The 26,338-nt window shown below is 45.0% G+C and overlaps 5 protein-coding genes across 10 annotated transcripts; 1 reads left to right on the plus strand and 4 right to left on the minus strand.

The window, feature by feature from the left end:
• Positions 1 to 1,796: 1,796 nt before the first annotated feature.
• LOC111065258 (trichohyalin) lies at positions 1,797 to 11,672 on the minus strand. 5 transcript variants are annotated; one of them, XM_041595632.1, is made up of 8 exons: positions 9,273 to 11,672; positions 7,355 to 7,450; positions 6,511 to 6,836; positions 6,338 to 6,437; positions 5,578 to 5,868; positions 2,940 to 5,382; positions 2,757 to 2,885; positions 1,797 to 2,682 (listed from the first exon to the last, which is right to left on the minus strand). In XM_041595632.1, the coding sequence occupies exons 1-6, from the start codon at positions 11,670 to 11,672 to the stop codon at positions 3,910 to 3,912; spliced, it is 4,686 nt and encodes a 1,561-aa protein (XP_041451566.1). In that variant the 3' UTR covers positions 1,797 to 2,682; positions 2,757 to 2,885; positions 2,940 to 3,909. The 5 variants fall into 5 exon arrangements, with proteins under 5 accessions (XP_041451566.1, XP_041451565.1, XP_041451567.1 ...); XM_041595631.1 differs by having other exon boundaries at positions 2,757 to 2,889; XM_041595633.1 differs by having other exon boundaries at positions 2,757 to 5,382; positions 6,338 to 6,434.
• A 62-nt stretch (positions 11,673 to 11,734) lies between these two features.
• LOC111065257 (myosin-13) lies at positions 11,735 to 15,514 on the minus strand. Of its 2 annotated transcripts, XM_022353330.2 has the most exons (7): positions 15,332 to 15,514; positions 14,105 to 14,261; positions 13,776 to 14,011; positions 13,331 to 13,700; positions 13,147 to 13,253; positions 12,971 to 13,078; positions 11,735 to 12,889 (listed from the first exon to the last, which is right to left on the minus strand). In XM_022353330.2, exons 1-7 carry the CDS (start codon positions 15,368 to 15,370, stop codon positions 11,735 to 11,737), a joined length of 2,172 nt encoding a protein of 723 aa, XP_022209022.2. In that variant the 5' UTR covers positions 15,371 to 15,514. The 2 variants fall into 2 exon arrangements, with proteins under 2 accessions (XP_022209022.2, XP_022209025.2); XM_022353333.2 differs by having other exon boundaries at positions 13,331 to 14,011.
• A 1,367-nt stretch (positions 15,515 to 16,881) lies between these two features.
• On the minus strand, positions 16,882 to 18,920 carry LOC111065321. The gene is made up of 4 exons (XM_022353431.2): positions 18,496 to 18,920; positions 17,801 to 17,852; positions 17,588 to 17,724; positions 16,882 to 17,496 (listed from the first exon to the last, which is right to left on the minus strand). The coding sequence occupies exons 1-4, from the start codon at positions 18,739 to 18,741 to the stop codon at positions 16,969 to 16,971; spliced, it is 963 nt and encodes a 320-aa protein (XP_022209123.2). The 5' UTR covers positions 18,742 to 18,920; the 3' UTR covers positions 16,882 to 16,968.
• Positions 18,921 to 21,468: 2,548 nt separating this feature from the next.
• LOC111065332 (mRNA-capping enzyme) lies at positions 21,469 to 24,088 on the plus strand. The gene is made up of 6 exons (XM_022353444.2): positions 21,469 to 21,894; positions 21,980 to 22,930; positions 23,007 to 23,145; positions 23,226 to 23,499; positions 23,570 to 23,766; positions 23,889 to 24,088. The coding sequence occupies exons 1-6, from the start codon at positions 21,694 to 21,696 to the stop codon at positions 24,068 to 24,070; spliced, it is 1,944 nt and encodes a 647-aa protein (XP_022209136.1). The 5' UTR covers positions 21,469 to 21,693; the 3' UTR covers positions 24,071 to 24,088.
• A 263-nt stretch (positions 24,089 to 24,351) lies between these two features.
• Positions 24,352 to 25,978, minus strand: LOC111065333 (tRNA-dihydrouridine(20) synthase [NAD(P)+]-like). The gene is given in 4 exon segments (XM_022353445.2): positions 24,352 to 24,396; positions 24,398 to 24,618; positions 24,693 to 25,655; positions 25,715 to 25,978. Coding segments are annotated over 4 exon segments (1,440 nt in total). The 5' UTR covers positions 25,941 to 25,978; the 3' UTR covers positions 24,352 to 24,366.
• Between the last annotated feature and the right edge of the window lie 360 nt (positions 25,979 to 26,338).

Genomic DNA, 26,338 nt, shown 5'->3' on the forward strand with positions numbered 1-26,338 from the left:
AGCCAATATAGGTGGGTATATAGCACATATACTCGTATAGCGCCATATGGATCCAATACTCGTCAGCACGCGCGGCCTGACTTCGGCCGAGAGGGCCGACCACCACCAGCAACAGCACCAGCACCAAAACCAAGAACAACAACTACAGGGGCGCGCTCGGAGCTACCGTTGCCCCCCCCCAAACACCCCCAGCCACAACCCCTTCCCCTACCACCAACCAAGGCATCGTCGACCCGACCTAACACTCTGATTTGAATACTCGCCTTTGAGTTTGAATTAAATTCATATATTGCCTCGGAACCAGATTTTCAGTTTCAGTTTGATAAACAACAACAGCCGCCAGAGCCGCCAGAGCCACACAGCCACAGGCGTCGCATCGATTCATCGATTCATTTAAATGCGCCAAAGCCAAAGTTGTCTATAACGTCTTGGGCGAAATTCATACACACAGCAGCCCAGACAACCCAACCAAGCGATCAACCAACCATAAACCATATTGCATATCGAGTTCCGACAGTAATGCAAAATAGGGTTTCCCTTTGGCACCCAAAAAAAAAATAAAAAAAAATGCCAGACATCTAAGAGCGAAAGATTCTTGTTTTAACTGCACTGAAGGCTGCAGGAAGAATTCCTGCTGATAAGTGTGATATTCAATAAGATATAGATAGCCGTGCGCTTTTCCCTCTCAACTGCCTTGAAGAACATCCCTAGAGATGGGTTGGCTCCTAAAAAATAGACTTTAATTAGAAGACAGGCTAAACATCACGCTGAAGAATAATTGACAGACTTTTAAATAGTTTTACATATATAGTTTTGATAACCATTCGCATTCGCCAGAGAACTTAACATCTGGGCGGCTGCATTCCAACAGTTGACGCAATCGCTGAGCATTTAGCATAAACGAATATGCATGAGGGCAGGGACCTGTTCCCACGGATGATGATGATGATGACGACGCAATTCCAATTCTAATCCAATCTATTTGCAATGCAATGGAGAACAATTCAAGCCGGAGCACACGGGACAGCCCGGGTCTAATCCCCCCCACACACAATGGAATTGCGTTGCAGCTTTCACTTTTTTCGCCATTTCAGAAGCTAACAAATCGCACAAAGCATAAACAACGGACAAAAGGACAATATTTTTAACAACATGGAACCATAAACTTTGGATAATTGAACCGCAAATCGGATTAAAGCCACAAACCACAACTCGATCTGCTGATGCGCGTCGATCTGCAGTCAACGGAATACATTTTAGGCATTGAATTGTATTCCCCAATCAAAACCTATACGACGAATATCGTTCGAGTCTTGAATTACTTTAATCCGCTTAGCAAGTCGCATAAAGTTTCAATAGATGTGTGTACTTTGGTTCTACTTTGGCTTGCAGCACTATAAAAAGGGTATTGTAACGTCCTTTTGTTGCTGAAGGTTTCTGTTAGTTTTATTTAATTTTCTCAGTCAATTTTGATAGTTCTGCAATTGATGTTCCTTTCATGAAATTAATTCTTTGTTGTTAAAATTATTTGGTTGCTGGTATGGTTTTTGTTGTGGAAATTAGTTGCTTGTTGGTGTAGTCCTTTGTTGAAATCATTTTCCTGTTGGTGTTTTTCTTTTTTTGTTGAAATTTGTAGTTTATTGGTGAAGTCATTTTTATTTGTTTTAAGGTAGCTTCTATACTACTGATAACAATTATATTTTTTGTATTCTAAGTTCTTTGTTGCTGAGTTTTCTTTTCTGATTATCCTTAGTGATGAGTTTTTTTTTTTTTTTTGATTATCCTTATTGTTGGTTATTATCCTTATTGTTGAGTTTTTTTTTATGATTATCCTTATTGTTGAAGCTTTTGTTTTGTGAGTTTAAAGTGGATTCATAATTATGGGTTTGTAAAAAAAATTCACAAGAATTCAACAAAAGGCTTATGCATACAAAAAAAATTATAAATTCTGATATTTTTTTTGGTATTTTTTAATGATTTTCGACGGTTATGTTTGCTGCTGATCATTTGAAGTATCCTTTTACTGCGCTGGTGTAATTTTTGTGGAGTTTTTATCATTGTTGAAGGAATTCCCTTTGTGCATCTTATGGCTAAAATATTTTCTTACTTATTGGTATATTGATATATGTATATTATCGGGGTTTGTTTTTGTTTTTGATGCTTGACACTGTTTGTTATTGTTGTTATTTACATAGTTTGTTGTTCTTGCTGTTTTTTTTATTGGTGTAGTTTCCCCTGGCACTGATTTCTGCTTACTCATATCTGTTGTTCAGAGCACATTTACTTACCACTACACCACCCCCCACCGAACAGGCAGGCATTTACATACATTATTTACCAGCCATTTCATTACGCGATAAAAACAAAAAAGAAAAAATATGTTTTGTCGCTCTAGCCTTGCCATTGCATCACACACGTAACACTCTCCGATTTGTGAGGCCAGTTGGCCAGTGAGTCGTTCGGTCGGACGATGGAGCGAGCCTCCTGTTCACCTTGTCCGTATCAGACCTGTTTTCTTGAACTTCTTTTTTGTTTCTTTTCTTTTCTGGTTTGCCGTTTCTTTTGATCACTTGACTGTGCGACGGCGGCGCCGGCGACAGCAGCATCCCATCCCATTGATAACTCACCAGCCATCGTGTGCAATGGCACCAGTTAAATGGTCCAAAATGCTGCAAGATCCAGCTATCAATAAAGGAAGTTGTTTTAGTTCAGTTTGTGCAAACTCAACTCAACGACTACGCGCTACGTTTACTTACTCCACATTTATTTTACTTTCATTAATTCGCATGAAGGAATAAATCCTTCTTCACTTTCATTCAGCCAAATTTTGTACATCAGTTTTTTTTTTTCAAGCATTTAAAGTTCCTGCGGTCTTTGTGATATAACTTTCTTTTTAATAATATAAAACTTGTTTTTTTTTTTTGTTTTTTTTGTCTCACATTGATTTGAGGTTTTCCACATCAACAAAATAAGTCACTACTCTCCTCCAATCTGCTGCGATATGATCTGGAAGTCTGTTCCGCTAGCTAAAATGGGAGGCTCTTAAATGGCAATTCTCGTTGGGGAATATGATGAGAGATGTAATTAAAATACAATTTGCACATTCAGATCCACATTTTTCTTGCCCAATGAACAGAGCATTACCGTCGTCTGGTTGTGTGGCTGGTAGGGGGCCAATAATTATTACCCAATGGCTATAAGATAAGTTTTATCTGTCAAGCGGGGGTTCATCTCGGTTTACATGACACTCAGATAAAGCGGCTTAACATCTTATTTTTATTGAGCAACCAACGACCGACCATATACTACAGATTTGATGCATACTTCATATATATGTCAACACATTAATTTGTTTTGTCATTTCTTGAAAGTTTGTCTCCCATTCGGCACCGCCAATGCATTGTTTTGTTTTGTTTTTCATTTGGTTTGGTTTGGTTTTTATTTAAACAACAAAAAATGTTGCATCCTTTTCATATTCATTAAACAAAGAGAACGACAAAAAAAAAAAGAAAAATAAATTGTATTCCTTTTCAGTGGATTTGTTTTTTGTTTTTGTTTTTCTTCAGGCTTTAGCGTGACTTTTAGCGTACAAAAAAAAAAAGTATAATAATAATGGAATTCTTAGTGCTTAATGCTCATTGCTTATATTCTATATAAGTTAATGCTGCTTGGCTTTTGTATGTTTATTTCTCTCTGTACATAGACGACATTTATTTACATTTATTTCCTCTTGAACATGTTGCTTAGGCGGCGCTTTGGCGGCGAATTCTGTGAATAAAAAATATATCGTGTGCTATGAGTAATGGAATGTATTTTGGTTATTTGGCAGATAATTTTATTCAATGAGATTTTCTTGCTGTGTGTGTTTGTCTTTCTGGTATGCAATTTTCCACCCTCTGGCATGATCAGCTACTTGCCACAGCTCAGCGAAAGGACCACAAGCAACACAAGCAACACTATTCCAATGGCAGTGGCAATTCCAGTGACACCCAGTCCCATTCTGTCCGACACCTGAGAGCACAGGCACAGCATGACGATTAGAGCCAGCACCAGGCTGAGTATCAGATGGCCGGACAAATTGAGGCGACACAAGACGTGCCACAGATCACGCAGCGTCAGCTTCTTTGTCTTTGGGATCTGTTGCACCACCCGCTGCTCCACATGCGTGATGGTCACCGTCGGCAGCGGCTCCGAGTGTATGTACCCCAGCGAGTAGATTGTACATGACTTTCGCGACGAGGCACTGGTCAGATTGGTGGCACAGCTGGCATTGGTCGTGCACGCGCTGGTGGTGCCCGTAATGTTGAGCGGCCGCACCGTCCTCACCTTTCGCTTCGGCTGCTCCTCCTGCTTTTTGTAGTGCAGCGGCTGCAGCTCAAATGGCGCCGTCGACTCTGTTTCCCTGCACAGCCGCTCAAAATGTCCGCCATGTATATCCTCAGCCTCATCCTCATCCTCGTCTTCGATCGCGATCTCTTTCTCGTTCTCGTTCTCCCTGGTATTGTCACTCAACCACGCCTGAATATTCTCCCGCTCGAACTTCTGCTGATACTGCCACACACTCGGTGTATCACTCTCACTGACATTGAATGTGGCAGCTGCCACTGGCAGCAATCCATCTTCGAGGATCTGCTCCTCTGGCTTTAGTACCACCGTTTGGCCCATCTTCAGGAGCAGCTGCTGCTGCTGCTGCTCTTCGTTGCGATTGTGCAGACTGTAGTTATTGTTGTCGCAGCAGCCCAGCGGCTGGAGGAGCTGATAGGTGACATTCGTCGGTGCCTGATCTTGCCTGATGAGACTGCCCGCCACGGCCACTGGGGATGCGTGGAGAGGCCTTCCCTGATCGAACCGATTCAGGCGCTGCTGTTTCAGCTTCTTGCGCTGATTTTTAAGATTTCCAGCATGGGCCGTGGCCGAGATCTTGGCCACCGGCCGGCTCTTGGCAAAGATGTTGCCGTGCAGACAAAGCGAAACGCGTCCATTGCGATATTTACGCCTGCCCACCACATGGGGAGTGGAACCTGAACTGGGGGTACTATGACGGGGATCGCTGCTCAGCCTGCGGGTCAGCCCATGGGTGATGGCCAACAGTCCAGTATTGGACAAATGCGGTGTGGCATTCTCCTCCTCCTCTAGCCCTTCGGTCACAATCTCCTGCTGCTGCTCCTGCTCCTGCTCGTGAACTACTTCTTCTACCTCCTCATCCTCGTCCTCATCCTGATCTGAGATCGCATCACTGGCACATATCAGACGTCGCTGATCGTAGTAGGAGCGGCTCTTGCGTGGCGTTGAGGTGCAGAAGAGGCCTGAGGACTGACGTAGCTGCAGTCTGCGGCGCTGCATGCCAGTCAATAAATTCGGCCGCTTACGAGATAGCGGCCGCTGTGGGTTAGAGGTACAGTAGGCATTCAATGGCAGAAACTCCAGCCACACGAAAATCAACACACGCAGACGAAGACGAACACAACACACAAACACACAAAACAGACTTGCAAACCGCACAAAACCAGAGACCTAAGACGATCTACAACACAAACAAACAAACAACTCAACTACTGTCAGGTCTTTGGGACTTACCTCATCACGGGGCAGGCCACTGCTGCCGCTGGTGCTGCTGCCGATGCTGAAGCGCGAGGTGAACATCTTGAAGCGTGTGGGTGTCTTGGAGTTGCCGTTGTTCTCGCATGTCTCGCGCAGTATCTCGCGTGGTGGCTCTGAGCTGCCAAAGGACAAGCGGCCACCGTTCTTGCTGGGTGTGGGCGGACCAGGACGCTTATAGTGTGTGCCCATTGTCTTCTTGCGGGCTCCAGTGCTCGCCGAAGAGCTAAGCAGGGCGCTCATGCTGTCGTCCAGACTATGTGGTCCGTCCTGAGACAAAACGAAAAAATAAGAAGAAGAAAAAAAAAAAAATTGTGTGAGAATCGATGATGATGATGATGATGATGAAGACGAAACTAAATCGTGGATTAGTAGTAGACACACAGAAAGCACAGGAAACAGGACACAGAGATACAACAGCCACAACGACAACGAAAGGGGACTTCATCACAATGGACAAGAGATCTAATCTTACTCTGAGCTCTATGGGGGATGGTTTTTGTTTTTATATAGATATATATATTGTACATTGTCTGGAAATTGTGTGTTTTCGTATATATTTTTGTTATCTTCTTCGATTCTGCCAAATGCGTGCCCACTGCGCTTTCTTTGCATTGGCTTTGTTGGGTGTTGCAACTCTGCTCTTGTCGCTGTGGCTGTTGTTGCTGTTGGTGTTTCTGCTGCTGGTGCCACTGCTGCTGGTGCCACTGCTGCTAGTCTGGCTCTGGCTCTGGCTTACTTTAAGATCTTCATCTTGGCTTCCCACATCGTATTGGGCCGCATAGGTGCTCCTCAGATGCGGCGGCTGCAGCGAGTTTCGATAGTTTAGCTCCTCACTGCTGCAAAAACAGAACATAAATGAAGGAATGTAATACAAAATGTGGATGCCAGTGAATGTTAAAAAAAACTCACGTTATATCACGCACACGGCCCAGCTTTAGGTCCGTCAAATAGGTGTTGTTGAATACCTCCCCCTCTTCATCTTCCATCGCCAGGTTCGAGGAGGGTGCTGTGGGACGCTTGAATGGCTGCCAGTCCTCGGTGGCCGTGGCTGTGGCGCTCCCAGAGACAGTCAGTGTGGAAAGTGAAGATGATGATCTGGTGGCTTCTGCGGTGGCCTGCATGTGGCGCAGCTGTGTGGTGGTTATCGCATGCTGCTTCTGCTGCTCGAGAATCCTTTCGTTCAAGCGAACAATTTGATTCGAGAGCTTGCGTGTATGCTCCTCGTATTTGGTGTTCTATGTGGGAAAGGAATGAATTAATGATTAAAATTTCATAAATAAAAAACAAAAATTTTCAAAAATGGTATACAAATAAATTAAAAAAATTAACCTTATTTAAAAATAATAGAACTAAAAATAAATGTATTAAAAATAACTTAAGTAAAAAAAGATTTAAAATTTACATATAAACAAAATTAAAAATTAATAAAAATAAATAGTCGGTGTAGCTATTTTTCATAAAAATAGTAGCTAAAATAAATAGCTTCACAATTTACAATAAATAAAATACAATATATAAAAATAACATAAAACAATAGCAAAAAAAATGGTTTAATAAAAATAAATAATTTAGAACATATGTACAAACAAATAATTAACAAATTAACTTAAAAATTCAAATTAAAAAATAAATAAAAAAATATTTAAAAAATTAAAAACTTTAAAATTAAATTATTATAATTACCAAAACATATTTCTTTAATTAAAAATAATTTCTAATAAATTCTCGATTTCATGAAACGAGCGCCACTCACCTGGCACGTAATGGCCTCCAGTTCCGCTTTGGACTGCAACGCCTCCCGCTCCTGCTTCTCCTTCATGCGTGTCACCTCCGTGGTATATAAAGTGCGCTGCCAGTGCGTCAAGTCCGTGTTGTCCGTGTGTTTTTGTGTGTGCGACGTGGTGTGTTGGGTGATTTTTGTTGTTGTTGTTGTTGATTTTTTCAAGGTAAATAAAAGATGAGGGCGATCCGAGAGAGTGGGTAAGAAATAAGTGGGTGGAGCAAGAGGTAAAGGGACGGCATAAACATAAATCTCGAAACAAAACAAACATCGAATGTGTAGCATTCTTCTAGCGACTTCCGTTTAGGTGGAGTGTGTTATTATCAGTAGCATTACAATAATTATTTCCAAATATTAAAGCCAAAAACCAATAGAAAACAAAACTATAAATGTACAAAAAAAAAATATAAATATAAAAAAAAACTCAAATGATTTTAACTTGTCAGAATTGTGAGGGATGCTCAAACCTCAGGTTCACGCTAATGCCATTTAGTTTTAGCATCAGCACAAAAATGACCAAAAACAAGAGCGTTGCTGCAATGAACTGCCGCACGGTGGGACACCACCTTTTGAGCATATACAGGCAGCACACATATACCACGCGATGCCAGCGCAACCAAATCGAGCTATGAACCATGTTCGACTCCGCATCGTCAGTAGCATTGGAAGTTTCCGGATATTCATTTTGGTGTTGTTCTTGTTGGTTGCGGCAAGGCGTACTACGATAAGCACGAGCAGTTTCCGATTCACTTTCCGACAACAAGTCATCGTCAGTGGGTTCCGATAGGAACACATCAGTATTTATATTTATATTTTTTTTTGTATTTGTGTTCCCGTTCGATATGGCTGGCGCCAAAGCCAAGCTCAAGTCTTCTACTCCTCTTTGTATCACAGTTCTATTGTCATCGGGTCCTGTCTGTAAAACAGTCTTTGCAGTCTGGATACTATGGCTTGTGGTCTGTGTTCCGAGTGTTTTCAAGTGTTTCGAACGCTTTTTGGATTTTTTCGCATAGTTCCGTAGCTCCAACGGCTTCGAGTATTTTTTTTGTTTAGTGTTCGTTCGTCGTACAAAACAGTGTGGCGTGTGTGCGTGTGTGTGTGGTGTGTGTGGTGTGTGTGGTGTGTGTGGTGTGTGTGTGTGGTGTGTGTGTGTGCGTATTTTGTCAAGGATTTTTGTTGTAGCAGAAGGAAGGAGGATGGGATAAAAATAGAAACCGTTTTTTATAATTTCAAAAATATCAAAAATATTTCGCAAAACTAAAATGCAAGCAAATGTGATATGTATGATTGTGTCCTGACGCCACCGTTTCTTTTTTTTCCATCCAGAATCAATGGTTTTGTTTTTGCCTGTGAAATAAGCGGTCAAACACGGAACACAAACAAACAAACAAAAAAAAAAACAAACAAAAAAACAACAGAACAGAACCACACGGAAAATTAAGAGGTACAAAGAAACCCCACAAAACAGAAACACAAAAGGCATAAAACAAAGTAATACTATACACAAGAACAAAAAGAAAATTAATTAAAAATCTGTGGCACACCTAATTATGGGTATTTTTGCGCACATTCGACATTAAATCATCTATCGATTTCTACTGCAAACTCAATCGGTGATGTGCCACAGATTTCTTATTTACTTATCAGATTGTTGGGGGTTAGTAAATAATAATAATAATTATTTATATATAGCAGGCAGAATTTGGATTTATTGGAATATTACAAATAGAAAATCAAAGTGGATAGTGGATAGAGGATGGGTAGAGTTCGTGTGTTATTATTATTATTATTTTTTTTTTTTTAATAAAATCTCAAGATAGTTAAAAGAGTTAAAAGGAAAGCCATGCCGTTTAGGATTTTTAAGGACTGAAACACGGCGAGCCGGACATACCATTTTAATTTTCATCTTTTCCAGCTTTCCCACCATCTCGATTCGCTGCTCCTTGAGGCTCACTTGCAGTTCGTCAATCTTCTTTTTGGCCTCCTGATATTTGGCCTGCAGCACCTGGCAATCACGCTGAAGGGTTCTGCGATTGGGCAGTCCCTCCTCCCCGGCGTCTGCCGTGTAGGTGGCATTGAAGCGTTCCATCGCATCGGCCACCTGTTGGCTCAACTGTATCTGGCGCTCTTCTGATGCCTTCTGTTGGTCCGTCATGTGCACTTGTAGGAGGGCATATCTCTTGTTAGACTCCTCCAGTTGTTGCTCATACAGCTGGAGCTGCTGCTTGCGTTCGTCATCCTGCTCCAGCAGGTTTGCTTGCAGTTTCTTTTTTTCTTGCATAATTGCCTGAAGCTCAACCTGCAGGAGTTCTTCTTTCTTTTCCAGTTGGTCCACTTTCATGTTGAGAGAACCAATCTCCTGTTTGAGCAGTGCCTCTGCCTCATCGGTATTGTTGGCCAAAAGAGCGAGCTCGGCTCTGGCGCTACGTTCGGATTGGCGTATCATTTCCCTATTCTTGCGCAGGGCTTCGATTTGCGCATCCTTATGCTTGAGGTTCATTTGCATATTTTCTTGCTGCTGCTGCTGCTCGACACATCTCTGTAGATTCTCCTTTTTTTCGTTTGACGGCATCGGCATCTTCTCAGCGAAATTGTTGCGCAAACGCAACACCGGATCTTGCAACATCTGGAGGGGCGACAATTTCATTGTGTGCTGATCCGTCGTCTCCATCGGAGTGTCACGCTCTTGCCGCAGCATCACATGAGACTCGTTTTGTTCGTCGGACTTTTGGTGACCATTGGCCAACATCAGTTCGGGCTCACTGCGCTCCTTCTCATGCCGCGCCTCTACGGTGTTGCTTTCAGCGTGCAGTGGATCGTGGATTTCCTTTTGCTCCTGTATGATCTGAATTTTTTGTAAATCCGTTTGGGATTTCTTTTGCCACTCAATAAGCTTCCGTTGAACGCAAATTAATTCCATTTTTTCCTGCTTTGCGACCGCCATCAGGGTATCACGTTCGTGCAACATGGTCTCACGCTCTTGTGTCAGGATGTGGCTCTCATTCGTCAGGGTGTCACGCTCTTTCATCAGGCTGTCACGCTCTTTCGTCAGCATCTCACGCTCTTGCGTCAGGGTGTCACGCTCTTTCAGTAGGCTGTCACGCTCTTCTGTCAGGCTGTCACGCTCTTGCGTCAGTGTGTCACGCTCTTGCGTCAGTGTGTCACGCTCTTGTGTCAGGCTGTCACGCTCTTGTGTCACGGCGTCACGCTCTTGTGTCAGGATGTGGCTCTCTTTCATCAGGCTGTCACGCTCTTCCGTCAGGATCTCACGCTCTTTCACGAGGCTGTCACGCTCTTGCGTCATGCTGTCACGCTCTTCCGTCAGGATCTCACGCTCTTTCACCAGGCTGTCACGCTCTTGCGTCAGGCTGTCACGCTCTTGTGTCAGGCTGTCACGCTCTTGTTTCAGGGTGTCACTCTCTTTCAGCAGCAACGCATATAACTCGTTTTGATTGTCCAGCTTTCGCCGACAATTTTCCATCAGTTTTTCGATATTAATGCGCTCATTTTCATACTGCACATCTCGGTTGTTTCGCTCAGCGAGTAGTTCTCCATAGTTCTTCTGTGATTCGCTGTATTTCTTCTCCAGCGAATCAATTTTCGAAAGCATTTCTGCCATAGAATTGTCAGAGCTTTGAACATACTCCAAGAGCTGGCGTTCATACTCCTTGACCATGGCTTTGTGATCGCTGCTCTCTTTTGATATGGACTCGCATTCTTCGCGCCGTTTGATGATCTCCAGCTCCAGCTGCTGGACAATGCCAGCCTGTTGTGCTCGCTCTTGTGCCTGTACTCGAGACAAGTCTTTCAATTTCTGGTCATTCTCTTTGACCAAGGTTTTGTAAGCGTTTTTCTCTTTTGAAATGGATTCGTATTCTTCGCGCCGTTTGATGATCTCCAGCTCCAGCTGCTGGACATCGCCAGCCTGTTGTGCTAGCTCTTGCGCCAGTTCGCGAGACAAGTCTGTCAATTTCTGGTCATAGTTCTTCTGCTCGATGTCAAGCTGTGCCACCAAAAGACGATTCGACTTTTCAACATCCTCGAGGCGGCCAGCTTGCTGCACAAGCTGCGTTTTCTCAGCAGCCAACACATCGATAGTTTGTTGCAATTGTGCGGCAATTATCTGACTCTCCTCTACACTGGCTGTCAGCTCTGCTCTCTTTTCGGCCAAAACTTTCTCCGAGCGTCGGCTTTCCTGTAGGCTGTGCTCTAGCTTGGATCTCTTCAACGATAGGCAGTCCATTCGTTCCGTCAGGTCTGTAATTTGACCCGTCAGATCAACTATTTTCATGGCCTGGCACTCGTTTTGCCTCACAAGCAATGCCTTTTCAGTGGTCAGAGCTGCAATGGCTTCTACATTTTTCGCATGCAATTCTGCATCTGCATCTGCATCTGCATGTGTTGTGCCGTAGCGTCGTCCTGCGTTGCCGTCCTCCTTTCGATCTGATCAGAACGTCGCAGCATGTCGGCTAATTTTTCCGCGTGCTCGGAAGCGACCGCTTCTTCTTTAATCCGCTTTAGCATCACAATATTGCATTTAGTTTCCAATTCGTTCGGTTCGAGTTCGTGGGCATCCTTAGCATCCAGCTCCTGCTTGTGCCTCTTCGATGCCTCCAGATACTCCTTGGACAGCTGCTCATGGGCAACCTCTAGCTTTTCGAGTTTTTCCACATTCTGAGCCAAAGCCTTCTCCAACTCCGCCCTGTGATCCTCCACACTGTTGAGGGTATCGTGGAGAGTATTTAGTTTTGTAATTGTCATCATAGATAATTCATTTTCGAGTATTTCCAGCTGATTGTGCAACTCTTCCAGTTGTTTGAGATCCTGCTCAGCCACCTCGGGATCCGTTTCTTTGGCTGAAGCCAGAATTTCGAGCATAGTTTCCGCTCCATTAATGCGACTCCACTGCTTCTCCAAGACAATATGCTCCTTATTCAAATTTTCTCCTTGGACTTTCGTGTATTCTCTGTCGTGCAGCTGCTGCATCTGTTCCATGGTGGCCTTCTCCCTGTTCAGCTTTGCGCGTAGGGCCTTGAGCTCTTTGAGCAGTTTCTCTGACTGGTTTTTGGTGTCCATCTGTCTGCCTGCGAAAATCGCATCACTAATGTCCTTCAGCAGCTGACTCTGATCCTGTTCGAGATTTACTTTCAGTTTGAGCATTTGGCAGATGTTCGTCCGCAGTGTCTCGGAGTTCTCTTTCATCTGGCATATCTCCTGATCTTTTTCGCGCAATTGCTTTTCGATTACAGCGCTGGCGAGATTTTCGGGCATGCTGCCCGGCGATAGCGATGTGTCCAGCATATCCGATGAGGCATTTAGCACCTCACGACGGCCCTGCGACTCTTGCCGCTGTACATTCAGGCACTGGGTCAAGTCCTGCTTGTCACGCTCCAGGCAGGTAATCACCGCATCTTTTTTCATCAGGTTTTCAGTCTGTTCCTTAACCTTCAGGTCCAGCTGACTGATCTGATCGAAGCATATCTTCAGCTGTTCTTCCAGTACGCGCACCTGTTTAGGGGAAGTGCCAAACAAAAACCAATTGTTTATTGAAGGATGTAGTGGAGGATAAAGGCCAGAGATCGATCTTACCCTAGTGTTCTCCTTTGCACACTCATTGATGGCATCCTGCATACTTTCGCGTGCTTCTGCTATTTCTTTATCTTTGGCTGCCAAATCCTTCAAATAACACAGCTTAGACTGAAGATAGAATGATGTTAGAGGTCGTTCGCGCTCTTTCAATTTATGACAATTCTTCTACTACTTACATGCTCGTAATAGTTCTGCCCCTCGGCATCTTCATCGTTGGCATGCTCCTCGAATATTCGCACCTTCTCCTTCAGCAACCCAATTTCGGCTACGAGCTCTTTATTTTCTGCACAAAGTATCGTGAGTGAGTGAGTGGGTACATTATTTTGGATAGGGAAGAATTGCTGGGGGGGAAAGACATACCATTTCTGACTTTAGTTTCCTTTTGGCCCAGCTCCTGCACCAAATCATCCAAGATGGTGTACTCGGCCGTTGTCGTGCACAATATCTGTTCAGTCGATGTCAATTTGGTCTCCGTTTCTGCCAATTTGTTCTCCGTTTCTGCCAATTTGATCTCCGTTGTTGTCAATCTTTCACGCACTTGACGCCATTCCGCCTCCGTGATGCGCCCACGCTCGCGCATTGGCGTGCTACAAATCGGTAGCGGTGAGTGGCCGCTCGTGTGCGACGGCGTCTCTGTCGGTGTCTGTGGACTTGCTGTATCGGGTGTGACCGGTGTGCCCGGACTGTTGGGAGCGCGGCCGACAGTGCTGGGGCTGTTCATTCTCGTATCCTGCGAGACAATGAAAGAACGCGGATGCACAAACGTTGGTGGTGGCGTGTCGGGCTCAAGAAATTGTATAGTTACTTTTAAGGCCTCGCGCAGACATTCACGCGTTATCTTTTCATTGTGAACGACACGTTTCAAAAACGATGCTATCGCCCTTTGCATGGGCTCCGAGAGTTCGGTGCATTTGTGTTGATATTTTTCACTCTTTTTGATGACGCACGCATAGTGCAGCATCAGTGTATAGGCCATTACATAGTCGACGCGATTCAGGTTGCCACTTCTATCCATGCTGATATAAAAGTTTGGATAAACAACTGGGGGTAGGGGGGGGGGGATAACAAAAAAACAAACAGCAGGCAATCAGCAAGTGAATCAAATAAAAATCCAAAATTTAATTAGATTCTCACCTTTTATAAATTTATACAACGGTTTGGCATGGCGCGTCGAGTCCATGTCTAAAGGGATTTCCATGTCATCATACTCCAGATAACGATGGAAAAATATATTTATATCGGATTGTTCGAGGGTCAAAACATTTTCGTCCACGAAACCGCATTTCTTTACCTGTAAGTGAATTGAGGATTTGGGATTAGCATTGGATTTATGTTTCCTTTTATCACAAGGTCATTATTTCCCTCCCACTGCCACCCACCCTCACACGCACACGCACACGTACAGCTGTTTTGCGGCTGCGCAGCACCGCAGAAAAACACACACACACACCCATAAAATGCAGAACTCTGCAGCAGAAATTCGCAAGAAACCTTCTCCTTCTTCCTTCTATGCACATATCTCCCAATTTTTATTATATTTTTTTTGGTTGGGATACAATTTAACATGTTTAAGCATTATTATTGTCATATTTATTATTTGAAATAATAAAAATATTGCAAGGCAAAACCACACACACAGAAGCCAAGGAAAACACGCACGTGCACAAATACTGAGAACTATGCAAGGGCAGCTTCGCAAAATAACGGCACTTCTAGTTCTTCCTTCAGTTAAATATAGTTTTTCAACTTTTTGTATGATTGATGTTGGAAAAATGGTGGATAAAACAGTGAACAAATAATTACAAAGCCAAGTACGCAAGTGCATACACAGCCACAGCAGGCGGCGGCAGGACAGCCTGGCAGAAAAACACACATACACAGACACACACAGAAAGCGGAGCCTTTTTCCTTCTATCTCTTAAATTTTACCGTATTTAGTTATGTATTTACATATTTATATTGTTTCTAACTTTAAATATTATTATTATTTTTGATAAAGCAGACCAAAAGTGCAAAGCAATACGCGCAAGTGGAGACACACACACACGGCAAGGCTCACAGGTCGTGCAGAAACATACGCAGAGTTATGCGGCGCCGGCCACACACACACACACACCCAGCCGACACGCACGCGCACACAAACAACGAAAAACTACGCCGGCATTTAAACAGAAACAAATCACATCTATTTTATTTAATAAGTTATGGATGAGCCTTTAATTTAAAATTTGCGAAAAAAAAAACCCACAAAAAATTGCAAGGCATGCACACATACACACACAATATAGCTATGCGACGCCAGTGCCACAGACTACAACCGCACACAAGCAAAAACAATGAAAAAACAAATGCTCAACTTACCCATGCAAATATAACCCTCTTCCAGCCTCGGATATCCATTTTAGCTAAATACACGCACTACAAAATAAACGAAAAACTAAACACCACACATAGGACGAATTAAATTAAATTTTTGACGACGCTCAATTTTTTTTGAATGATGCTCAGTGTGACCGCGGACTTCACAAGAAAATATCCCGCCCGGGTCAGGCAAAAATATACCTCTCATTTATAAAATATACCGAGAAGAAAAAGGACTAATACCCTCTGCACACTGAGCCCATTCCGGAATTTTTTAAAGATGTGAAACACCGATTCACACTGGCACCAACCACCATCTACCATCCATCCCTTTCGGGGATGACCGATAGAACACTCTTTTTAAACAGTTGAACAGTTTAGTTGCCGCGGTTCAACTAAATTTAAACTTTAGCTACTTTCACGAATCTCCAACAATCTCCAAACAGCTTTAAACAATTTTCAGTAAATTAATGTTGTTCACACACTTTGTACACAAAAATTATGATAAATGTCCGTAGAAGCGTTGACATCAAACTCGAAGATAGGCTACTTGCTACTAGGCTTACTCAGATCCAAAAACTGTTTGTTAGCAAACAAAATGTTTTATTCTTCTAGCGGCCATATATATTTATATATATATAATCTATATAATTCACCCTCATTAAGCTGCCTTAAGAAAATGGTATATGTCTTCATTATTTAAATATATCATTTGGTTTTTGTTTTTCTCATGTTGAAATGCTTACGTTTCTGTTTTCTAAGGTACCTATCGGAAGATAAAACATTAATATCTTTACGAGGGGCTAGCAACATACCAACGAATACCAGCAAATACTTTTCTAGTATCTGACGACATTTTTTTTTTAAAGCCTAGATCAGATCCAAAAAAGCAGCTCGCGAACAGAATCAGGGTTGATATTCGTACGAAACAGATAAGAAATATTTTCCGGCACAAACAAATTTCTAGGCTCTGTACGGAAGGCAGTAATCAGTTTAAGTCTAGTACTCAGATCCAAAAACTGTTTGCTAGCGGCCAGTGGTGTGACCAGAGGTGCATTCTGCACTGCATTCCGTACGGTTACACTGCAAAACAGCAAATGGGCTAGCCGCGAAATTCAAAACAAAAAAAATCCAGCCATGAACTTTGTTTTCTGAATCTCCCCCCCTGTGCCACACGGGGCGAGGGAGGCGAAAGAGTGCGGCCCACCACATGTAAACCATTAAAATGCAATAACAATAGCCAATGACCGAAAACAATTGGCTGGCCAGAAGGCACGCACACGAGGGCACCGTGTCCGAGACAGTGCTGTTCAGTCGAACAAAACTGAATGCTGAATGCGGAAAACCAAACAATCAATAAAATGTAATTTAACATGGGATTTAGTGGGGGGAAACTGGCCAGAGGCACAGCACTGATCAAAGAGGAGGTGTACAATGCTCACGTATTCAGCATTGATTTCGCATCGATACACGGATGATCGGGTAGAATCGTTTCCTTCCCTTGATTGCCGCCTGCCATCTATTAATAAAACCGAATTTCCTGTTTATATTTTTTATAATTCATTTATTTACTCGATACAATAGCAAGGCCATTCCCTTCCCTTCCTCTGCTCTACTCTACTCTACGCTACGATACTCTATGGCGCTGAGCTCATGCGCACCACCTGGGGCATGGGCAGGGTGTCCATGCGCTGCAGTCGCTTGCGCTTCTCGCTGGCACCGCTGGCACCGCTGGCATTGCCCGCACCGCCCGTCGAGTCCATGCTGTCGCTTTGCGTCTCCACCAGCTTCACATGGGCTATGCTCTGGCCGAATAGCTTCTGCCTAATGCTGGGCCTCTTGGCCCCACCGCTGCGATGCACCGTTGCCTCTGTGGTGGCACGTCCTGTCCTCTCAGCGTGCCCCTCGCCGTGCCGCTGTCTATGGCGGCGCTGTTTCTTGCGATGCTCCCCGATTGGCAGCAGCTCGTTAACGTAGTGCAGACTGCTCGATGCGCTACCACTGCCGCTGCAGCTCTGCTGATCCGCATCCGTGGGCGTCTGTCCGTGTCCGTGTCCCTGGCCGTGGCCGTGGCCATGGCCATGGCCGTGCGAGTGCTTCATACGCAAATGCTTCTCCTCCAGCTCGCTCTTGTTCTTCATGGCCACCTCCTCGATGTGCTTTTCCTGCAGCAAACAAAACCCAAAACAAGAATTCAAATTAAAATACATTTTTTGGAAGGTTTGGAAGGGATCATATAGGGGGAACAGTTCCTACAAACATGGCACGCTTGTGCTTATCCCTTTTGGCCAGGACCACAACCCAAGCGAAGTAGGAGAGCATAATGCCAGCGGGCACCAAGACGCCAGCCAGTGCGTCCTGTATCCAGGCATGGTAAATGGCCAGAAAGATCACTGCAATGTATGAAAGCGAAACATGAAGGATAATCTGTGTCTGTGTGCGGGTGCGGGTGCGGGTGCTGCATCTTACCCAGAAAACAAACAATGACGGCCACCAGACGTCCATTGGCTTTGCGCTCCTCCTGCAAAAACCAAAAGCAATGGAAAAAACGATATAGAAAGGGATTGAGAGATCCCAGATCAGAGTTTGAGTCATTCCACGGGAGGGTCGGATGATTGTCTCCCAAAATGCCCCCCAAAGGGGTCTCTCTCTCTCTCTCTGTGTGTGTGTGTGTGTTTCTGTATGTTTATCGGCCGCGTTCTGGGGTTCTGGGGTCCGGGAAGCGGAGCTGTGTATAGGTGTGTGCCATAAAAACTTTGTTTATAAGAACCAGCAGCAGCAGCAGGCCCATACCATATAAACACACAGCCGCACACATGCATAGATATCGTGGAATCCCAGATATGTATGTACATACATACATATGTATTTGGAAGCGTAACCTTTTGGGTTTTTACGCTTCTCTTTCTCCCAACCAGGAGAGAGGATAAAAGCTGTCAAATTTCACACAAATCAAATTCGAATTTTGCTGTTGCTGTTGCTTGTTGTTGCCGTTTTGTGTGCAGTCTATGAAAATAATTGGCCTGGATTCTTGCCCTGCCTGTCTACCAAATGATGACGTACATATCCATAAATCAGAAGAAAATTAAGGTCTTTTTTTTTTGTCGGTTTGTAATGACTCATAAACGTGCTGCGCCGCGCCGAAATGCTGCCTGGTAACTTACGCGCGATTTAAGATCCAATATTTCCTTGAGATTCTCCTGAATGATTTCCTCATCGGACATCGAGGTGAGACTCTTTTTGGCCACCAAGGCGGTAAGGACGTCTGGCGATTTGGGTGCAGCGGCGCCTCTGCTGCTGCTGGTGCTGGTGTTGCTGCTGCTGTTGCTTGTAATTGTTATTTTGGGCATTTGGGGTGCAGCCATCTTTTGGTCGTCTGGCAGGCGTTTAACGGCTGGTGGGGCAGCCATCGCTTCGATTCGATTCGATTTGATTTGATTTGATTTAATGGCTATGGCAATTGGCCGCGAACTAAAAACCTCTAATATGGCACGGAAAATTGGAATTATTGGAGATCGAACGCGACCGGCCCAGTGATCATTGAGCGAGTGAGAGGCGGACCAGAGCTGGACCAGATCTGACTGGACCAGACATCATCGACGATATTGTTATTGTTGCCGTTTTCTGCCATCGTGCCCCTGCTTCGGTTCGGATATATTCTGCGGCCGAGCATTTGTTGTTAAGTATTTTGGAATCCAAAAACAGTTTATTTACATTGCAGTAAATAATTCTCAAGATGAGCGCATGTGTCTTGTGTGTGCATGTGCGTGTGTGTGTGTGCGTGTGTGTGTGTTTGTTTGTTTGCCAAGTTCATACTTGCAGACGAAACGCAGCTAGCAGGCAATCCAAATGTCTTAAATGTCTTTTTGAATAATTGCGCCAAGAGACTCTACTTATGTGTCAACTCTATACAAATCGAATCATCGCCATCATCGCCGATGAATTGATAGTTTCATTGATACCGATAACTCGTTTCATTATTTCATTGATAATTTCATTATTTTCATTGATAACGATAACTGCGTTTCATTATTTCATTGATAATTTCATTATTTTTTCTTTGATAGAGTGAGGGCGGAGGGGCGGAGGGGCGGAGGAAATGCCCAACGCCACAGTCTGGCTATGATTGGGCTGAATTATATTCTGGCAGCCAACACAATGAAGCCTCTGCTCCACGTCTGGCCCTTTCTCCAGATGGCGCGTACCTGGCCGCATGCTGAGCACCCTCTCTGGATCTCACCTTCTCAGTTGCACCGCTGGACAATGGCAGCCAGGAGGGCAGTGAGGCTCCTACCTATACACAGTGTCCCTAGACCGCTGCTGCAACGTATATGACTTGAGCGGTGGCATCATGCTCCTCAGCATTGTGTTCCCAGTAGCACTGCACAGCGTGGTTGTCAATAGGATGGAGACTAGCATTTATGTTGGCTCCGCCGAAGGCAAGGCGTTTGTGTTCACAATTGGCGAGCGCCACGGATGAAGGTGAGTGACTCAAATAAAAATGACATGGTTAATCATGATTGTTTACAGGAATACCACCTGGAGGAGGACGAGGCTCAGGCCTTTATTGGCCGTGAGGATAAGCAAGTCTGCGTTGGGATGTTGCGAGTCGGCAGCTCATGAAGAGTATTCCCAGAACGGGGTGATCACCAATTTGAGAATCCGTCTTCTCAGTCCCGGCATTTTCCAGCCGCAACACAAGCAGCCACAATTATTCGCAGACAGTCTGAAGCGTATGATCAGCCCTCCGGATCTCAATGATTACATTGAGTTGTTCGTCACCAAGGAGTACCACAAAGAACGTGGCAGCTCGTAAATCTGTGCGACGATGACGATGCTATTGACTTTGACGAGGAGACGTTGGAGTTAAGTGAACAATCTCCCAAAGTTGCAGATGTGCCTTCAGCGGACGTTGGCGAAGTTGATTGTGATAATATTGAAGAGGAAGACTATGAGGCCCATTCCAATGCCCCTGCATTACAGGAACTTATCGCCAAAACGAAAACGTCAAGGCTCCGCCGGAGAAATCGCAAGAAAGCTCGCAGGAGCTAGGCCTGTGCTCCACCCTTTTGTTTACTTAGATTAAAATTCGGTAATATATAATATAAAAAATTAAAAACTGTATAGAAATAAAAAAGGGTGTCCAAAATTCGCGAAAATGAATGTTAACGGACAAAAGGAATCGTTCCCCGCCCCATTTAGTAGCTACATAAATATTTACATACATATATTTTTGATCAGTATCAATATCCGAGTCCATCTTTTTTTCCGTCTTATGTGAAGCCTAGTTCTCAAAGACTATAAGAGGTGGAGCAGCTGTATCTGACGCGTAAACTCCTGATATCACACTAAATCACCCATCTAAAATATTGTATACAGAAAAAAACTAATGTCGACTGTTTTTTTCTGTTAGTCTATCCGACCGATCGGGTTCCAGGGGCTGCTTAAGTCGGAGGAGCAGCGGTTTCGACCTCAAATTAAAGATAATTTTAAAAAAGTAGCCACAAAATATCCACATAACTTCTTATTCAACGGCGAGTTCAATTTCAAGTTTGAGTTTTTAATAAGTACACAAAACAAACAAAAAAAACACAAACTGTCATCATCGGCATTCTCCTGATCACCAGATTTGTCCTTCTGCTCCGCGAGCTGTCGGCGGATCTCGTTATCAATGATTTGCATTGCCCCGAGTCGCTGGACATTGTGGGATCGTGGTTGTTCTTGGGCGACATATGCTAAATACAATTTAAGTAAAGAAATCGGTTATCTATTGTTTTTAAATATATTTATTTTTGTATTCGTCTTTATCGATCTCGTCAAAGATTTCAGGGAGCCCCTGCGACCAAATTCGAGTCACAGACATTGTCGACCAGGGGGGTATTTAATATTTCCACGAAATCTATGTAACTTTAACATATTTTACGCATTACAGGTGAAAGATGTCGGTGGTCATTTTTGTTTTGTAAGTAAAGAGGAGCTTGGAGCTACAAGGAGCCTTTACAAACAGTGTTCTTTAATTGGCTTAATTGAATGGTTTTCACTGTTTAAATAGAGGGGTGTTAAGTGGGTTAAGTCCTTATTTTTCTTCGGTATATTTACGGTATATTTTGAAAATGATAATGTATATTTTGGTATATTTCAGAGGGTCAGTCAGTCGTCACACGGAAGCTTTTGAAATTGATGTCCATTGTAAAAATTAGATGCCAAGCCAACCAAAAATCGTGATCTTTAAGCCGGAGTAACCCCAAGGGCGCCGAAGGCTTGCCAAATTCCACTTAACCACACCCCCCCAGTCCCACTTCGAGCGAGCGAGCAAAAAGCGTAAGGATTCGCCGTCGTCGTCGTCGTCTTCGTCACACAATATGTCTCAATCACATCGTGACCGAAGTGGTTCCGGGCCGCTGCCAAATCGTTGGCTATATTGCCCCAGGAAGAGTGAGTCGATCATTGCCGAGCGCTTTCTGGCCTTCAAGACGCCACTGAGTCAGGCGTTCAAGGACAAAATGCCCATCGAGTGCACCTTTCGACCCGAGATGCTCTTCGACTACTGCAAGACAGTGAAGGTACATATATCCTGCGACGCCCCATTGACCAATTCCTCCTAATCCCCATCCCCATCAATCGTATCACCCAATCGTATTTCCAAAGCACAAGCTAGGCCTGTGGGTGGACCTGACCAACACGAAACGCTTCTATGACCGCTCGACGGTGGAGGAGCGCGGTGCCCAATATATTAAGCTGCAGTGTCGCGGCCATGGCGAGACACCATCGCACGAGCAGACGCGCAGCTTCATTGAAATTGTCGACAACTTCATTACGGAGCGTCCCTTCGATGTGATTGCCGTCCATTGTACGCATGGCTTTAATCGCACCGGCTTCCTGATTGTCTCCTATATGGTCGAGCGTCTCGATTGCTCCTTGGAGGCAGCCCTATCCGTCTTTGCCAGCGCCCGGCCGCCGGGCATCTACAAGCAGGACTATATCGATGAGCTATACAAGCGCTTTGAGCTGGGCGAGGATGCCCCCCAGGCGCCCGAGCAGCCCAACTGGTGTCTGGAGTACGACGACAGCAATGGCGATGATGACATCTTGCAGAGCAGAAAGCGCCCCAACGATGACACCACCTCGTCGTCCACATCGCAACAGGCAGCAGCTGCGGATGGCGAAGACGATGCCGATGACGTGGATGGGGAGGAGGGCGAAGGCGGCGAGGCCAATGGTTCGAAAAAGAAGCGACGACGCGAGATGGTCGTCAGGAATGCCGCATTCATGGATGGCGTACCGGGCGTACGACAAGTCTGCGATCAGCCGCGTTTGGGCGATCTGCAGTCGAGGGTGCAGAACTGGTGCCACTGGAACAAGAACGGCTTCCCCGGCTCCCAGCCGGTGTCCATGGACAGGCAAAATATTAAGCGACTGAGCGAGATACCCTATCGCGTGTCCTGGAAGGCCGATGGCACACGCTACATGATGCTCATCGATGGCCAGGACGAGGTGTACTTCTTTGACCGCAATCACTCCTGTTTCCAGGTGGAGAATGTCACATTTCTCGATGGAAAGAATCTAAACGATCATCTCGATGGCACACTGGTGGATGGTGTAAGTTTTTTTGTTTTTTAATCTGATTGGCTCACCTTACCGATTGATTGATTGATTGATTGATTCGTTTTTGCAGGAAATGGTGCTGGACAAGATCGCCGAAGGTGTAATGCCTCGTTACCTCATCTATGACATTGTACGCCTCGCCAATCGGGATGTACGCGAGGAGCCATTCTTTCCCAATCGATTGGACTACATCAAAAATGATGTGATAGGTACGGTACACCCATCCACTGATCCACTTGACTCATTAACTAAATGTTTTATGTCTTGCTTGGCCTGTGCCTGTGTGTAGGTCCCCGCATTGAGGGCATGAAGCAGGGCATTATTGTGCAAAAACTACAGGCATTCAGTGTGCGTCGCAAGGATTTCTGGGAAATTTGGATGTCTGCCCGACTGTTGGGCGAAAAGTTCTCCCGCTCATTGGCCCATGAGCCCGATGGCCTGATATTTCAACCCTCCCATCAGCCCTACACAGCCGGCGTTTGTCCGAATGTCTTCAAATGGAAGCCCCATGAGCTCAACTCTGTGGATTTTCGCCTTAAGATCATCACAGAACGTGGCGAAGGGTACGTAAAGCAGACTAAATCTTAGCAGCGAAACATTTTCACCCAAGTACCGTCACTCCTCGCATTTTAGTTTGCTAACCAAAAAGGTTGGCTTCCTTTATGTGGGCGGACACGATGCACCGTTTGGTCGCATGCAAAAATTGACTAAGGAAATTCGTGATGTGGACAACAAGATTGTGGAGTGCACCATGAATCAGTTTGGCAACTGGGAGTTTATGCGAGAGCGAACAGACAAGAAGCATCCGAATAGCTTCAATACAGCACGCGGTAAGTAGAAGGACGAGAAGTCCTCTTTCTTGAAATTATGGAGTGGAATGAAATGAAATGAAATGTGTCTCTCCCTCTGCTCTTATTTTTTGTGGTTGTTGTTGCTGTTGTTGCTGTGACAGCCGTTGTGGAAAGCATAAAGCATCCGGTTACCAAGGATTATCTGCTTAATTATATTGCCAATTGTGGGTTTCGCGATGATCATACCATGATGCCGCCACCTAATAATGCCCATCATTCCCATGGGCAGCAGCATGGCCATCATCAGGGGAATGCATCACATGGACAGCATCGGTCCATTTGAATGCCCTGCCCTGCCCTGCCCTGCAGACTCTATACACACACCTCACAACCATCTCACCATTGACATCCACCACACCACATCCCCCCCACCCCCACCCCGACACTAGGAAATTAAAAAACAAAAACAAAAACTAAACAAAACAAAAAACAATTGCCCCACAAGCTAAAGTCCCAATAAACCTAATTTAAAGAGCTAACTGGAAGCCCTTGCAGTGCGCTTCACTCTCTGAATTTATGGATTTATATGGATAACATTGGATTATTTTTATTTGATTAACATTTCATTGGTGTTTTTCGTCAGTTGATCAGGCTGCCATTCTCGCGCAAGTGGCTCCTCCTGCAGCTGCCCCAGGTGCAGCAGCGCCACCAAAGCTGCACCCTGTTCGGCCTGCTTTTTGTTCTTCTCCCAGAATGTGCTGCTGTAGCGTTGGCCATCGTAGCTGCAAATGGCACGGAACAGTTTGTCGCATTGCTGCGTCTCATAGCCGGGCGGGGATTTGCCCGTTCTACCGGCATGCACATATAGTACGGTCTTGGGCAGATGATTGTCTAAACAAGAGGGAAAACACACACACAAATTAGTCACACGAGAGACGCACAGTGAGAAGGCTGGAGAGGCATACCACTCGCATAGGTGGACCTTAAGAATGGCATGCTGCGGCAAATGACGCCCTCAAAATCATCCGTGATGGCCGTGGCTGCCTCCTCCAGCTTCTGGCGCTTGGCCTGCGCCTCGGGCGGCTCCACTTCAGCGCGCCCAGAATTGCCCAGAGTGCGTAGCTCTTTTTGCTTGCGCCGACAATAGTCACCCAGATGCCAGATCTCGCATATCTGCTGCAGCGTCTGGCATTGCAGAAAGCGTTTGCCGCGCGGCGTCTCCTGCAGTTCCTTGAGCATATTCTGTACACAATACTTGGCATTGTGCGGCGCATTGTCGTAGTCCACACACAGACGCAGATACCGCTCGATGAGCTCGTCCATGGGCAGGATACCGTCGCGCCGGAAAATGCTCACATTGATTTGAGCGGCACGGGCGACCATCACGCTATTGGCGCCACATTCCAGCTGAAATTTCAGAATATCCTCGTATTTTTGTATATTCCGGGAGCCACCGTTGGCAATGATCGGTATGGAGACGGCCTTGGCCACGGCACGCAGCACATCAGGATGCGGGCGATGCTGTGGACGCTCATCGCGGGTCCTAGCATGGATGCCAATGGCCGCTATGCCCGTGTCGGCCAGCTTCTGTACCAGACTAATAGTGTCGTCCAGATCGGGAAGAATTCGAATTTTGCAGGTCACGGGAATGTCCAGATTGGAGCACAGTGTACGAAGAATGATGGCAGCCTTGTCGGGGTCCGCCAGCAGGGCTGCGCCCATGCCGCCCTTGATGGAGAACTCCTTGGGGCAGCCCATATTGATGTCCAGGCCGGAAATGTCCTGCTGCAGCAGCTTGCCCACGGCCAGGGCACGTGTCGCATCGCTGGTGCCCATTTGTAGGACCAGTCGCGATGTCTCCAAGGCACAAGTGCGAAAAACCACCGTCCCATCCGAGGGATCCACAAAGTCTACAGTGCCCAGGGCGGCTATAACGAGCAGAAGGGTTTTTTGTAGAAGTTTTAAGGCAGGGCTGACTTCCACTCACGATTATGCCGCCGGATGCTTTTGATTAGCTTCAAATCAATCAGCTCCTCCGTGTAAACGATGTCAGCGCCCATTTCTAGGGCCAGCAGACGCATGGGCAGCGTGCCCACCCGCACCATGGGTGCCAGCATCAGCTTGTTGCGGTAATCCAGCTTCTGTCGCGACTTCATGCTTTGGAATTTGTTCAAAAACGAATACCAAATGGACCGCGACAACAATTTCAGCATGTGTGAGAAGCGGAAATATTCAGCTGTTGCACGCTATCGGCTAACAGTGTTGGCAATTAAGCTCTTTTAAAGCTAGATAGCTAGAAAATTGTAATTGTCGCTAGGCAGAAATCTGACTAAATCCATGCCACAAATAATATAAAAACAATAAATGAAGAGATATGCTATTAACATCTCAAATATATCTCTCAATATATGTGTAGGTCGAAAAAATAACAAAACAATGTACATTTTATGAATAAATTATAAATTGGTTGCCAAAAAACAGCTATTTTTTCTTTTAAAAAGTTGGCTGCACTCGTTATGGATGGTCTAGCATCACACATATTTTTCTTTTTGCGTTTAAAATGTTTATATTATATTTTAGATAAATAAATTGCTTTTTACATAAATATTTA

This window comes from Drosophila obscura, unplaced genomic scaffold (genome assembly GCF_018151105.1).
Source record: "Drosophila obscura isolate BZ-5 IFL unplaced genomic scaffold, ASM1815110v1 contig_73, whole genome shotgun sequence".
Taxonomy (NCBI): Eukaryota; Metazoa; Arthropoda; class Insecta; order Diptera; family Drosophilidae; genus Drosophila; species Drosophila obscura.

What these genes read in the sequence shown, in the direction of transcription:
- LOC111065257 (XM_022353333.2), bottom strand. Translation starts at nt 15,370, where the DNA reads ATGGATATCCGAGGCTGGAAGAGGGTTATATTTGCATGG. An exon ending in AGAGGGTTATATTTGCATGG is followed by an intron (nt 14,262 to 15,331) that starts GTAAGTTGAGCA and finishes ATTCACTTACAG; the next exon opens with GTAAAGAAATGCGGTTTCGT. An exon ending in GGCAGAACTATTACGAGCAT is followed by an intron (nt 13,079 to 13,146) that starts GTAAGTAGTAGA and finishes TTCTATCTTCAG; the next exon opens with TCTAAGCTGTGTTATTTGAA.
- LOC111065258 (XM_041595632.1), bottom strand. Translation starts at nt 11,672, where the DNA reads ATGAAAATAGTTGATCTGACGGGTCAAATTACAGACCTGACGGAACGA. An exon ending in GCCAAGATGAAGATCTTAAA is followed by an intron (nt 5,869 to 6,337) that starts GTAAGCCAGAGC and finishes GTTTTGTCTCAG; the next exon opens with GACGGACCACATAGTCTGGA. An exon ending in GTGGCCTGCCCCGTGATGAG is followed by an intron (nt 5,383 to 5,577) that starts GTAAGTCCCAAA and finishes TCTAACCCACAG; the next exon opens with CGGCCGCTATCTCGTAAGCG.
- LOC111065321 (XM_022353431.2), bottom strand. Translation starts at nt 18,741, where the DNA reads ATGGCTGCCCCACCAGCCGTTAAACGCCTGCCAGACGACCAAAAGATG. An exon ending in CGTCATTGTTTGTTTTCTGG is followed by an intron (nt 17,725 to 17,800) that starts GTAAGATGCAGC and finishes CATACATTGCAG; the next exon opens with TGATCTTTCTGGCCATTTAC. An exon ending in AGCACAAGCGTGCCATGTTT is followed by an intron (nt 17,497 to 17,587) that starts GTAGGAACTGTT and finishes TGTTTGCTGCAG; the next exon opens with GAAAAGCACATCGAGGAGGT.
- LOC111065332 (XM_022353444.2), top strand. Translation starts at nt 21,694, where the DNA reads ATGTCTCAATCACATCGTGACCGAAGTGGTTCCGGGCCGCTGCCAAAT. An exon ending in ATCACAGAACGTGGCGAAGG is followed by an intron (nt 23,500 to 23,569) that starts GTACGTAAAGCA and finishes CTCGCATTTTAG; the next exon opens with TTTGCTAACCAAAAAGGTTG. An exon ending in TAGCTTCAATACAGCACGCG is followed by an intron (nt 23,767 to 23,888) that starts GTAAGTAGAAGG and finishes TTGCTGTGACAG; the next exon opens with CCGTTGTGGAAAGCATAAAG.